The following is a 15,000-nucleotide window of genomic DNA, read 5'->3' on the forward strand; positions in this document are numbered from 1 at the left end:
AATCCCACGCATATGGTGTTCTCTTTTTGAAGATCTCCCATGGAACCAGACGATTCAAAACCATCATTCATTTCGTTGGAATGAATATAATGAATGACGTTGACGTCACTTAGCTCTTTATTATTATTATTATTGTTTTTGACCGCCAGTTGGATGACGTGTACACATTAAATTCTCTCTATCGGACTAGAGCTATAAAAACATTCATTACACATAGTTTTGCGTGTTGGTTCGACTGGTCTAGCAGGCAGAACTGGTGAGTATTTTCCTTAAACGCATTCATTAATAAAATTGGAACATGAGAAATGTGCATATCAATATCATGAGATTTGCCGAATTGATTGACCGAAACCAATTCAGGTGAAGGTGATAAATTCAGTCAGTGCGATCAGTCTAAGTGTTAATGCACTACACACTAAGCGTGTTCCATTTTGACGTTTTTACATTTTACAATACTGCCGAGCTCGAAAAACAGTATCATATTTTTCACGTTATGGACAGATTACTCGTCCTTCAAATATCGATCGACTAAAATCATCCTCAAGCTTGTCCAAAAAAAAAAAAAAAAAACCCAATAAAAATCCAATAAACTCTCAAACCTGGGACTTCAAGAACGGAAGGGCCATTTTAATCGATAATTTTAATATTTGAAGGACGAGTTTTATGGCCAAAATATTTAAAAAATGTATTTTGTTTCAGAGTTCGGAAGATATGGATATTGAAATTTTCATTGATGATTGATAGGCCTACCAAACCAAGCATGGAGGATTGGGGTATTGAACAAGGATCAATGTAACAGATTGGAAAAATAACTAGATAAAAAAACCACGGAACGTTTCCGGTTCAAAAACCTTCTTCGGCCAATAACGAAAACAAAAACAAACAACACATGAATACGTCACGACAAGTAGACGAATAGAATAAAGAATTGGTGTTCACTCTGTGTGCAGTTTATAGATAGAATGAAGTTGACGTCACTCAGGTCTTTGTTATTGTTTTTGTCATCCGCGTTTATAATTAATTCTCACTAAACTGTATTAACCAGACTATAAACGTTTAAGGTTACACATGGTTTTGTGTGTTGTGTCCGTTTTACTTCCGGATAGCAATGTTGTGAGCGTCTTAGCCAAGCGCATGCTATCTATAATATACGCATTTTATTTCTGTGTGTCGGTTTTGTAAATATCTTTATTCCTTGGGAAGGACATTTCAAACTACGATCATATACTCATTTTATTTCTGAGTGTTCATTAACTTTACTCGTCGAATTTTCAACACACCAAGTTTTATGCATAATGAAATAATCCACTCTTCACACGTGCTTAGTTATCAAGCGGCCGTTTCTATACTTTGTTTACATTTCGAGATCGCATTAGCAACAAGTGTAACCAGATACTTTTTTGCCATCTGTCTGAATCTTAAGTCGTGTATTTACGTTTTTATTGTTTCTGTTATTGGTTAAAGAAGGGTTTTGAGCCCGAAACGTTTCGTATTTGGTTTCTATTTCGAAGTTGTTAAATCTATCTTTGTGTATTGCTATTTACAACCCACGTCTTCGATCCATCACTATAGTGGTGCATGGGAATTCTACGATAACAACAGAGAGGCCACCCGCCTTGACCTGCGTCCAAAATAGAGTTTGTCAAATATGTGACCCTCAAAACGGTATTAAGTCGGGATGATTAAAATGTTGAAAATTTAATTTATAGCCAGATATATCAGACTTGTGTTGAGTTTGTATGTTTTATTGAGGAGAATGGATACCATATTTTAGGGTGCTAATGCCAACAATTTATATTTTTGACAAGTTTAACAATTAATTAATTCCGCTTTTAAGAATCTGGTTCGTTCCGACATAATACCGTTTTGAGACGATGGGTCACATATTCAGTAGATAGCCGTGAGCCCCGCTTGGTAGGCTTGTCGTTCTGGTTTTATAGTACGTACCGACATGGATGCTGTACTCTGTAAAAACACGTATGCCAAATTTTGGCCAGGTAACCAGTCATTCATATCTATCGATTAAAATGACCCACATCTTGTCAAAATATCTCTATCCTGGGACTTCCAATGAAAACTCTGCGAAGTCCCAAATTTGAGAATTTTTGACAAGAAAGGATGATTTTAATCGATCGATATAAACATGAGGGTTGATTTTTCTGGCTAGAATTTTTAAACACGCGTTTTTTTTTTTTACGGAATTCGGCATATTGGATGTAAACAAAACATTATATTCTAAATTCGGTAAGGGAAATCAGTCAAAGTTGTAAGTCAATGTAAATGAGTTGACATTGTGTGTCCGGTCTGACGTGCATGGAGAACTATTATTAGACATATCCAGTGGCCACGTACCTTACTTTGCTATCTGGAATCCACCATGATTGAAAATCGAACAAATTTGATCAATATTCCATTCATACGAACTGGAGAGATTGAATATGTTGGTTAAAGTTGAAGGAGATACGTGTTTTCTTTAATGTCAACCCCCCCCCCCCCCCCCCACCCTTCTTTGGACTTGGCCGTGGACAAAGCGCTGCCAATCAACTTTGAATTAGAGCTAACGTTATAAAAGTGGTGACTCGTTCGATATTGTGTACATTCTACGTATCATAATTTTGCTTGTGAAAATAGATAAGTGATTGAAAATAATTCTAAGCTTCTGTGTTTACAGTGTAAAAACTCAAAATGATTGTTTTAAATTTTGAAACTTGGATAATTTCAATTACCCCGTTGTAAGGACTTTAAAAACTGGGGGATCTAATCCTTATAATATACCTGATAGATATTTCTCATGTACCTGCCCTATATTTTACACTCAAAACACAAGGTGAAGCAAAGGATAACTGTACAATTTATTTTGTGTGGATTTGCTGATTGGCAGGGTAAGTGATTAGACTGTGTTGGAATGTTTTGAATGCATAGTTGATGTTTGTTATGTTTGTTTAATATTCTCATTTACACTTTATGAATAAGGAACGAATATTTTCATACATACGTTCCTAGAGCTATTACAGCGTTTACAGTTTGGACCCAAATTATACCTTAGAGAAAGTGCTCTTTGATTATATATTTTAATATATTATAATTAATATAATCTTCATTGTCAAAAAATGGCAATTTGTCATTTGGTTAACAATGTTTGAAATTCAATATACAATACATAGATAGATAGACAGGCAAAAATACATAAATAAATTAATAATATATAAACATCAAAATGATATAAACATCAAAATGTTTCATAACAGTTTCGAAAACCCACACAGTATTCTCTTACTTACACGCACACCTCCTCATACCCCTACACACACACACACACACACACACACACGCACGCACGCACACATACACAGAGAGAGAGAGAGAAATAAAAAAAAAAAAAAAGAGAGAGAGAGAGAGAGAGAGAGAGAGAGAGAGAGAGAGAGAGAGAGAGAGAGAGAGAGAGAGGCAGAAGCATAAAAGCTGTAGTAAGGCCTCCGGAAATAAGTGGCCGTTCCTTTGATTTTCTCCAAAATAAAAACTCAAATAATAAGATTTCGAAAAAAAAAATAACAACTGAGCAAACACTTCGTTTTCATCAGCCTTTATCAGTTGAATAATGTAAGATAAACCAAAGACTGACCTATCTTTAATAGAATAGCAGAGATTCGTTGATTCTCAAAAGTTAAAAATCGGGATGACATGCTATCAACATTGTCCATACTTTTTCAACACTTTAGAAATATAAAACTACTATAATTTTGGTGCCAGATAGTCAGTGTGTAGTTTAACTTTTATTTTTACTATGAAAGGTGTTGAAAATATTGAATTGATCTGGCAAACGGAAGTTGAGAGAGTGAGAGGGGTGAAGGTCAGAAGAAATGAAAATAAGGGAACGTAAATGAAAGAATAATCGGAGGATAGAAAATTAATTAAAAGCAAGAACCTTGATTTTTTGAAATTGTTATACACTTATAAACGTTTAATAAACGCAAATAAACTGATGTATGCTATTATTTATATAAGGCAAAAGGGCAATATGTCTCTACTGCCGTACTTTGATATTTTTAAAAATACGTTTTTTTTCCCAAATTTTGGGCAATTTGTCTCTACTGCCGTACTTTGATATTTTTTTAAATATGTTTTTTCCCCCAAAAATTTTGGGCAATGTGTCTCTACTGCCGTACTTTGATATTTTTTAAAATATGTTTTTTCCCCAAAAAATTTTGGGCAATATGTCTCTACTGCCGTACTTTGATATTTTTTAAAATATGTTTTTTTCCCCCAAAATTTTGGGCAATATGTCTCTACTGCCGTATTTTGATATTTTAAAAAATATGTTTTTTTCCCCAAATTTTGGGCAATATGTCTCTACTGCCGTATTTTGATATTTTTAAAAATATGTTTTTTTCCCCAAAATTTTGGGCAATATGTCTCTACTGCCGTACTTTGATATTTTTAAAAATAGGTTTTTTTTCCCAAATTTTGGGCAATTTGTCTCTACTGCCGTACTTTGATATTTTTTTAAATATGTTTTTTCCCCCAAAAATTTTGGGCAATATGTCTCTACTGCCGTACTTTGATATTTTTTAAAATATGTTTTTTTCCCCCAACATTTTGGGCAATATGTCTCTACTGCCGTACTTTGATATTTTTTAAAATATGTTTTTTTCCACCCAAATTTTGGCCAGGAAACTTATCTTTCAGATACCGATTTAATAAAATGACGTCATCTTGTCAAAGAATTCACGGAACGCTCGAGTTTGATCATTTTTGGCTTAAAATGAGGGTCATTTTATTCCATTGATATTTGAATGACGTCATCTTGTCAAAGAATTGACTGAACGCTCGGGTTTGATCATTTTTGGCTTAAAATGAGGGTCATTTTATTCCATTGATATTTGAATGACGTCATCTTGTCAAAGAATTCACGGAACGCTCGAGTTTGATCATGTTTGGCTTAAAATGAGGGTCATTTTATTCCATTGATATTTGAATGACGTCATCTTGTCAAAGAATTCACTGAACGCTCGAGTTTGATCATTTTTGGCTTAAAATGAGGGTCATTTTATTCCATTGATATTTGAATGACGTCATCTTGTCAAAGAATTCACGGAACGCTCGAGTTTGATAATTTTTGGCTTAAAATGAGGGTTAATTTATTCCATTGAATATTCCATTGAATGACGTCTTTTTTTGGCCAAATTTTTAAAACATGTTTTATTTTTCAGAATATGGCAGAATACTAACTAGACATTTCAATAATAATTACTTCTATAGCAATAGGATTCAATAGTCTGATGTCACGTCCTCCCAGCAAACAGCGGCTTGGTTGTAAACAAACAAAATTGGTACTTTTATTCTTCATGCGGGCTAGAGTGTGATCAGAATGAATAAAAGTCAAAACATGATCAGATTAATAATGTTTTTGTCCTCTGGATACATGTTTATGCTCGTCGGAGAAGTATTTCATACGGGCGATGGTGGCGATAGTTTGGAACCAGCGACGTGGGAAGTGACGTCACGACTGTTTATCCTTATTATTGTTAACTTTCAGTAGTAGAATAAGGAAATGAGAATAATAATTATATAATGATCCGGAGGGAATTAGTGGTAAATGAACGGGGTAGTAATGACGAAGGTCATGGTGCTGGCCTATTACATCAATATGTGATCATTCATACAGAGCATTTCCACCCATCTTCAATTATAATTACATAGAAAGCTATATGGAGCCAAATTTCATCATCATTAAATACCTGAGGCGTCATTTTTTGTATCAGCAATCTTATTAAAATTCGTTCCTAAAGCCACTCTGATCACGCTTAACTTTGCTTGGCTTTTAAGACCCCCCCCCCCCCCCCCCCCTCCCGCAGCACACACAGACACATACATACACACACACACACACGTAAATTGAAAAAAAAAGCGATTTACAAGGGGTCCCTGACCAAAACAGCAACACGTAACAAGTAGAACGAGACATGACGCCTGTATGGCGTATGGTGAGAGAATGTGAGTAAAGAGCCTTTTCCAAGGACTCAACTATGCGCCGAACTAACGAGGTTCGAACCCAGGATTTTCCGATCAGAAAGAGAGTGCCGCACCACAAGACCACATAGCCGCACAAACAACAACAAGAACAACAACAACAACAAAATAAATAAACAAAAGAGACAAACAAAAAAAAAAAAAACAAAAACAAAAAACAAACAAACCGAGAGTGCATGAAGCGAGGCTCGAACCCGGGACCTTCTTTTACTAACTTTGGACAAAATGGGTGATTCTGTTGACATCGGACAAATAAACGGTATGTGTTATGTCGAATTTTGAAGTGGTGCGGATAGCATATTAAAATCAGTAATATTTATACTCATTCACGCCTTGGTTGAGTGGGGTAATAATGTGTATAAAATAGCTTATCTCATGACTCAACACTGAGTATGGGTTTATTTTATTGCGATTATTGTGTTCCATCCAGTCACCGATCACGCTCAGCATCGCTTGACTTTCATACCAAGATGAGAACCGTATTCTGCCGTACTCTGGAAAAAACCCATATTTAAAAAGTTTGCCAATTTTGCGAAGTCCCAGGTTTGAGCGTTTTTGCCACGATGAGGGAAACTTAAATCGATCGATATTTGAAGGACGAGTTTTCTGGCCAATTTTTCAAATATTATGGTTTTCCAGAGTACCTACGGCAGTATTCTTCTACCTGCTGAACCACCAACACAATCATCAGAGTTTAAGGAGCAAAATTTCAGTTCAGTGTTTTTCAGACGCACACCTCCACATACTCCTACACACACACACACACACACACACACAGACAGACAGAGAGAGAGAGAGAGAGAGAGAGAGAGAGAGAGAGAGAGAGAGAGAGAGAGAGAGAGAGAGAGAGAGAGGCGCACAAAACTGTAGTAAGGCCTCCGGAAATAATATTAATATGAGGCCACGCCAATTGGCCGTTCCTTTGATTCTCGCCAAAAAAATACTCAAATAATAAGATATTTGAAAAAAAAAAAAAAACAACAACTGAGCAAACACTTCATTTTCATCAGCCTTTATCAGTTGAATAATGTAAAATAAACCAAAGACTTCAACCGCATGGGGTTTCTCCAAGCTCAAGGTAATGGTATCGGGTTGGTATAATTGACTATCGTTGCCCCAGCAATATAAACGTACGGTAGTTACGTGTACCATTCATATGTTGTTTTTTTTTTTACAATTCGACGTAAAACGTCTTGGAAACCTATTCGTTCGTAACGCTCTAATTCGCGTGTATAGTTCAGAGGTTGGGTTATTTGGAGTTCCCTTCTGACCCCGCGGTTTTTTTGGGAAAAAAATAGGTCATAATTTTGCCTCCAAAATATTATGGATTTTGCGTAAATAAAGAAGTAAATTTTGCAAACATTTTGCAAACATTTTGCAGGTTTCTAAATATTATGTTTTATCACACTTAACAGCTAACCATATGCAACCCATTTAATATAATACCCCCGTCGGAATTACGCAATTTCAAACTCAAGATTATACAAATGTTATTATGGGATTTAAAAAATGGCAAATTTTGCTAGAAATTATGCGGATTTGGAAATAGGCACAAAGTTGGGAAAACAAAAAAAATCTTCATCACCGCGAGGAACGAATTTCGCAAAATAATGTGCAATATGTGCAGATTTTGCGGTTGCAATGCAATCAGAAAATATCCCCTAATTTTGCGGCAAGCTGTGCAAAATAAAACAAAACAAACGCGGGGCCAACCTTATTAGTTCTCTCCACGTAAATATTACTTATCTAATGGGGGGGGGGGGGGGGGAACTATTATTCCACCCCTCGCATTGGAAAACCCTCTCATTTCTTAGTCAATAAGTAGATATCTTTTCGTTGAATATTGCTTTGAACACGTCGTGTAAAGAATATCTATTCAACGATTGCAGAATATTTTCGCACATTCTATTGGTGTGAAATAAGGTTTAAAAGACAATTCGACCTCCCCCCCCCCCCCCCCCTCTCTCTCTCTCTCTCTCTCTCTCTCTCTCTCCCCCCCCCCCCCCTCTCTCTCTCTCTCTCTCTCTCTCTCTCTCTCTCTCTCTCTCTCTGAGCATTGTTTTTCATTCTGCCAAATGGGTGAATAGTTATCACACAATGTTTTTCGATCATATAATAAACGTTTAAGTTTACACATAGATTTCTGTGTTGGATTTATTCATCAAGCGGTAGAACAGTGGGAATCTTACTTAGGCACATACCACCGTTAGTATAAAACCTGTGTAGTTTGCTATGGTTACCAATCACTACCATTGTTTACATTATGACGACTGTCCGAGAGGCGTGGTTATCTCGGTGTCAATTGGATGTGTCTCCTTAGTAAATATGCCTACACGTTTTTACTTATTAGTTGTGATTGGTTTGACCAACGTCTTCTTATTGGCAGGTCAGATAACCCAAATTGTTATTGGCTCCTTGTTGTAATGTTTCGGACCGGAAAGTCCAGGGTTCGAGTCCCGCTCTGAGGGGCGCATAGTTGAGTCTTTCGAAAAGGCTCTTGACTCACATTTTATCACCGCAATACTCAAGTGTAAAATGAGTACCTGGACGTTAGCAGTGTTATCTTTATCGGAAATAAATTGCATTATCGTCTAACAGGCGTCATGTCTCGTCCTACATTTTAAGTGCTACTGTTGGCTAACGACCCTCTTTTGAGTAAAGCGCTTTGAGCACGTTTAGTACACATTGCACTATATAAATATTCGATTTTTTTTTGGGTGGGGGGGGGGGGGTGTATTTTTAAAATGGAAATACTCTCAAACTAACGCAATATATTATTCATTAAATAATGTGAAATCCAGCCCATAATCGTGTTCGGTTATCAGACCTGCAAATATGTGCACGTCGGTTTTCCCATTTTTACGAGTTCATTATTTAAATTCACGTCACTTCTACATTTTGTGAATTTTCTTAAGGTTATTAATTTATTCCTGATATAAGTCCTTTTGTCAGTGTACGATAGTTTACGCGGTCAAGGACGTTTATATAACATTACTTGGAATTGTTAATCACAAGTGTTATGTATGGAGAGAGTACTTCCGTTTCTAGGTCAACGGTTACCGGACAAATTATATCAATATGAGGTAACCGCTAGAACAGGTCAGTTTACAGCATAATATTCGCAGTAGTATAGCTGTGGAACGGACGGATGGTCTGAGAATTCGAATTTAAGTCTCTGCGTTCGTTTGCAACAAATATAGACGAATAATCGAACGGCACCGTTAAACTGTGGTTTAAATTGAGCTTTTATATAGCGCAATATCCACTTAACGTGCTCAAAGCGCTTTACAAGGGGTCCCTGGTCAACAGCAACATTTAACATGTTAGACGAGACATGACGCCTGTTAGGCGATATTACAATTTTTCGGACAAAGACAACGCTGTTAACGGCCAGGTACTCAATTTACACCTGAGTACGGTGAGAGAATGTGAGTAAAGAGTCTTTTCCAAGGACTCAACTATGCATCGAGCGAGGCTCGAACCCAGGACCTTCCGATCCGAAAGCGAGTGTCATACCACTAGACCACATAGCTGCACGTTTAGCTCTGAATGAAAGATCATCGAAAAGCAAACATTTGGTTGAGAATAAATAAAATATAAAATTCCCTTCATTCATCCGGAAGGAGAAATTTGTCTTTAGATTCTATTCCAAGGGAAGACTGGAATATAACCCATGCATCAGGCGCAATGCAGCGCGCAAAGTGAGTTAGTGTGACTTGCTCAAGGCCACACAACGAGGCGAGTAGGCGAATTCGGTACATACACACTTTTTCAGATCTTTAAGATTGTGTTTGCTAATAACGGCTGGGAGTCGATATCATTTGAGTTTTGTGAAAGAAAGTGTTTAAATCTCTAAAGTTGTTGGGCGTAGAGGAATAAGACAAGCGTTTTTGGATGTCATTTCAAAATGCCATGGCTTTCTCAAACTACGATTGTCTCGCTGGTACTCAATGCAAATGGCTGCTCGGAATAGTTGAACGGACTGAAGTCGTTGGAAGTGTTCGCCAAAATAGTTCGATTATATTGATGTCCAATGTGAATGCGTTTGCAGGTAGTAGAAATCGAGAATAGCTTACAAACTTCAAACTATTATCTCGACTGTAACTTTTACTCGTACTTGAAGTAGAACCATTGCATGTGTAAGTCATAGCACTAGAGTAAGAAAGGTCACACCACTTGGGGAGGAGGAGGCGGGGGGGGGGGGGGGGGGGGCAACAATAATATCACAGGACAGAAGGACTTGTTGTGGCTTAGTGATTAATGAGGAGTTAATAATTGGTGAACATTGACAACTGGGAGATCGACTATTTTCTTTATTTGTATAACGAAGCAGATTACTTTCCCGTACATTGGTCGTGGGTGTACAATGTGCGGCTATAATGTGGTCAAGTGGTATGACACTCGCCTTCGGATCCGAAGGTCCTGAGTTTTGAGACGCACTCTGATCGGCGCAGAGTTGAGTCCTTGGAAAAGGCTCTTTATTTGCATTATCTCACCGTCCGATCGGAAGGCGAGTGTTATAGCACAAGACCATAATCATAATACAGCCGCACAGGATTAGACCAAAAACGTAACGAAATGATACCATGGATTTGTTATTGTTTGATAATCTACACACACAAAAAACCCGCGATAAACGCCATCTATAGATAGTATGCAGATGACGTCACTCAGGCCTTTGTTATTGTTTTTGCCATCCGCGTTTGTGAGTTGTTCTCACTAAACTGTATTAACCTGACTATAAAAGTTCATGGTTACACAGAGTTTGTGTGTTGGTCTGTTATACTTCCGGATGGCAATGTTGTGAACTCCTTGGCCAAGCGCATTCTATCTATATAACAGGGTGTCCACACAATCTGGGTAAAAAAAAAATTAAATGGGCTTTTATATAGCGCAATATCCACTAAGCGTGCTCAAAGCGCTTTACAAGGGGTCCCTGGCCAGCAGCAACATTTAACATGTAGGACGGGACATAACGCCTGTTAGGCGATATTACAATTTTTTCGGACAGAGACAACGCTGTTAACGGCCAGGTACTCATTTTACATCTGAGCACGGTGAGAGAAATGTGAGTAAAGAGCCTTCTCCAAGGACTCAACTATGCGCCGAGCGAGGCTCGAACCCAGGACCTTCCAATCTGAAAGCGGGTGTCTTACCACTTGACCACATAGCCGCACAATATACTACAGGGAGTCCATACAGTCTGGGTACATGGTATAAGTACAAATTCCTCTTTAAAACCCCAATCTTATTCAACTTGATATGTAAATGAATTGTATCTGAACAACACGTGACCTTTTCTACAGTGAAGAATAGTATAGGGAATGAGATTAGCGGAAGAGTAGCGTCCCTTGATTGGACGTCACCGGCGGAACAGTTATTAGAGAGAGAACGTCATGTTGGTTGTTCGCATGCGTCTCTCGTTCTCGATTCCGGTGAAAGCGGCTTGAGACACTTCATCGAAAGCGAGGACGAGAGAGACGCATGCGCAAAACCAAATTGACGTTCTCTCTGTAAGGTGACGTCCAATCAAGGGACGCTACTCTTCCGCTAATCTCATTCCCTATAGATACATTTTCACAAAAAACAACTACCTAACACGGAACAATATATATATATATATATATATATATATATATATATATATATATATATATATATATATATATATATTGTTCCGTGTTAGGTAGTTGTTTTTTTTTTAAGCTGTTATATTGATTTTTAGTTTATCAATTTTTACAGTCCACAGCTTGTCGCGATTTAGATCTCGTTGCCTTTAATCAATTAGTATTTTATAGGTATCGATTCTCTAATTAGTTTCAAATAATGGCAAGTCTGATACCAACACAATATTTGATTTCCATGAATAATACATTGGATATAAAATACATTTTGTTTATCAATTAATTATACATCTCGAATGTATAATGGAAATTTTAAACGTTTGTGTTGATATGGCAAATGATATCTACTTGGAATTTTGACTATGATTCATATAGTACAATGCTGCACCTATTTGTGTGTTTGATATTTGATAAGTTGATAGAGCGACAATATGTATAGTACCGAAAACTGTCAAATTAATTGTGTATGTTGTTTATATAGAGATAACTTTGAAAAGTGTTATCTATGCATGAAGGTTACACAGAGTATATTAAAGGTTTTAAAATAGTATTCGCTCTTATATGACAGGATACAACACGATAACTAAAGGCAGTTATATGTGCTTCATTTTATTATTTGTTTTGTAAAGGCCTATATTTGTATTGGTTCTAGAGTATTTCCATTTCAACAATGAGACCATAATAACATTATGGGTTATCAGTTTTACAAATAAGTATACACATCGGGCTTGGGGCGTTGTGAAACAGTAACACACTATTGGTATTTACTCACGACACAAAGAAATGAGCCAGCCACGTGAAAAGGGATTATTTACATCAAATCCCCCCCCCCCCCCCCCCCCCCCCATAAATAATAACGTTGTTGATACCTCGCTTCAACTTTCCCTGAACTTTACGCATTCAACTATGAAATACACGAGGGTTGTAGGAAGTGTAAGGTATCATTATGAAAGGGGCGAGACCGCAGCCATCGTTAGCATTTTGCCTGACACTAAAACTCTCTCGGACTTATAGCTTGACGACATTTTATATTTTTGTCCACCGTCTAGTGAGTTGCCGTTAGTAGAGCCCAAGGAAACAAATGATTCCATTGGTGGAACTAGTAAATACAACTCACGATTTGTTTTCTTTTGAAACCAAAGACGTTCCTCTTCACGTCATTTTTCGGTCAGTGTTAGGCTAGAAGTGAACGATGGTCACGGCTGGACACTTTCGAGAAGTAGAGGAGTGAAATTTGGTACTCAAGTAAACAGTTTCATTTGTGTTTTCGTATAAGGTGATGATTGTTGATGTCGTGTGCAGTGAGTTTTGATGGATTCTCAGTGTGAATAGATTTCTTGTGATATTTTGGAGCAGCATTTGTGACATTTTGTCTCAAAACGGTATTGTTATTATAGTGGACGATTGTGATACTGAAAATTGAATTTATTGTAAAAATAACTTTTGAGTCTTCGATTAAGTTATAGATAGTATGCAGATGACGTCACTCAGGCCTTTGTTATTGTTTTTGCCATCCGCGTTTGTGAGTTGTTCTCACTAAACAGACTATAAAAGTTCATGGTTACACAGACTTTTTGTGTTGGTCCGTTATACTTCCGGATGGCAATGTTGTGAACTCCTTGGCCAAGCGCATTCTATCGATAATCTTGTTTTTTTTTTTTTGAGAATAATAATGCAGTTTACTGAAGCGCGATAGGTTAAAAGTTCATGTTTCTGATCTTTTAGGTTTGAAATGAACAGTTTGCCATCGGGTTCACCCCTACCATGGGGGTCACGATAGCTCAGTTGTTAGAGCTCTCGCTTCACGCGCAAAGGGGTCGAAATCAATCCCATGTGAAATCGAGACCCCCCCCCCCCCCCACCACCCTGTTCTCTCAGCAGAGATTTGGTTAGCCGGGTCTGTTAAATATTACAGACAGTACTTTGCGAGAAACTGATGTCCTATCAAGGGGTTAGCAAGCAATTGCTATTGTCCGTTTTACACTATGGAAAGTGGGATAAACTCAGGTTCGATGACATGATGGCTCTGAAGGACCATACAATAAGACCTCATAGCCATTCAATTGAATATAAATATTATTGTCATCATAACCTTCCCGTTGTTTTCCATAACTGTTTAAAGCGATATGCACTTATTTGCAGGCCTGATAACTCAAGTCCTTATGGGGCTCAACGCAAAGTTTTGTCCATATATCAGTGTTAAACTAGGCCTATAAGTATATTCGGCTGTCAGACCTGCATATATATATGCATATATATATATATATATATATATATATATATATATATATATATATATATATATATATATATATATATATCTACACGTCGGTTTAAAGCAATTCGTAATGCATGATATTGTAGATAACGCTTTCGTTCTTGAGATATGACATAAAATTGTACTGATTTCATCTTTAAATTTTGTGTTGGATATATTCATTAAAAGCTCTGCAGAGCTACAAGGCCCATAAACTCTCAGGTTATCCCGGATTACACAATAGTAATTGCTTGGTACCATTTCGATAGGACGCTAATCAATCGCAAAGAGCTTTTGGTTAGATCTAACAGTGGACCACGGAAGGGGTGGGGGGGGGGCGGTTAGATCCAACAGTGGACCACGGAAGGGGGTGGAGGGGGGGGGGCGGCGGTTAGATCTAACAGTGGACCACGGAAGGGGGTGGGGGGGGGGAGGGGGGGGTTCAAATAAGAGTTCGACTCTACCCGGGATAGATACTGTCTCCTTTGGGTGTTAAGCTTGTGCTCTACCACCTGAGCTGTCGGGCATCTCTCAATTTGTATTATCTACATGTTTCAATTTTTCTTCATGGGCTACATGGTCTTGTGGTATGACACTAGCTTACGGATCAGAAGGTCCCGGGTTCGAGACTCGCTCTGCGCATAGTTGAGTCCTTGGAAAAGGAATTTTACTCACGTTCTCTCACCGTACTTAGGTGTAAAACGAGTACTACCTGGCCGTTAACAGCGTTGTCTCTGTCGGAAAAGAAATGTAAGATCGCCTTACAGGCGTCTGTCTCGTTTTTCATGTTACGTGTTGCTATTGGTCAGGGAACCTTTATAAAGCGCTTTTTCACGTAAAGTGAATATTGCGCATTGATATAATATATAATAGCTCACTATTTATTTTTATTCATTCCAGACATCCCATAATGGCAAAATCACGTGGGAGTGAGTCTGATGACCAAATACATCTCAGAGATGGTAAGGCATGTCACCATCATCATCATCATCATCATCATCACCATCATCATCATCATCATCATCATCATCATCATCATCATCATCATCATCATCACCATCATCATCATCATCATCATCATCAACATCA

General features: G+C 37.7%; 1 protein-coding gene across 5 annotated transcripts in view; it reads left to right on the top strand.

Moving 5' to 3' along the window:
- The window catches only part of LOC144966107 (sialin-like), a 71,242-nt gene that overhangs the window by 27,210 nt on the left and 29,032 nt on the right, over positions 1 to 15,000 (top strand). For 2 of the 5 annotated variants that reach the window (XM_078902190.1, XM_078902195.1), the window contains one exon: positions 14,812 to 14,873. In XM_078902190.1, the coding sequence (XP_078758316.1) occupies positions 14,812 to 14,873 (62 nt within the window). Of the gene's footprint in view, positions 257 to 2,699; positions 2,883 to 12,684; positions 13,037 to 14,811; positions 14,874 to 15,000 lie in introns of those variants that run through there. The other 3 variants (XM_078902193.1, XM_078902191.1, XM_078902192.1) reach the window with 3 other exon arrangements.

This window comes from Berghia stephanieae, chromosome 2 (assembly GCF_034508935.2).
Source record: "Berghia stephanieae isolate SIO BIC M18660-M18661 chromosome 2, UCSD_Bste_1.3, whole genome shotgun sequence".
NCBI lineage: Eukaryota > Metazoa > Mollusca > Gastropoda > Nudibranchia > Aeolidiidae > Berghia > Berghia stephanieae.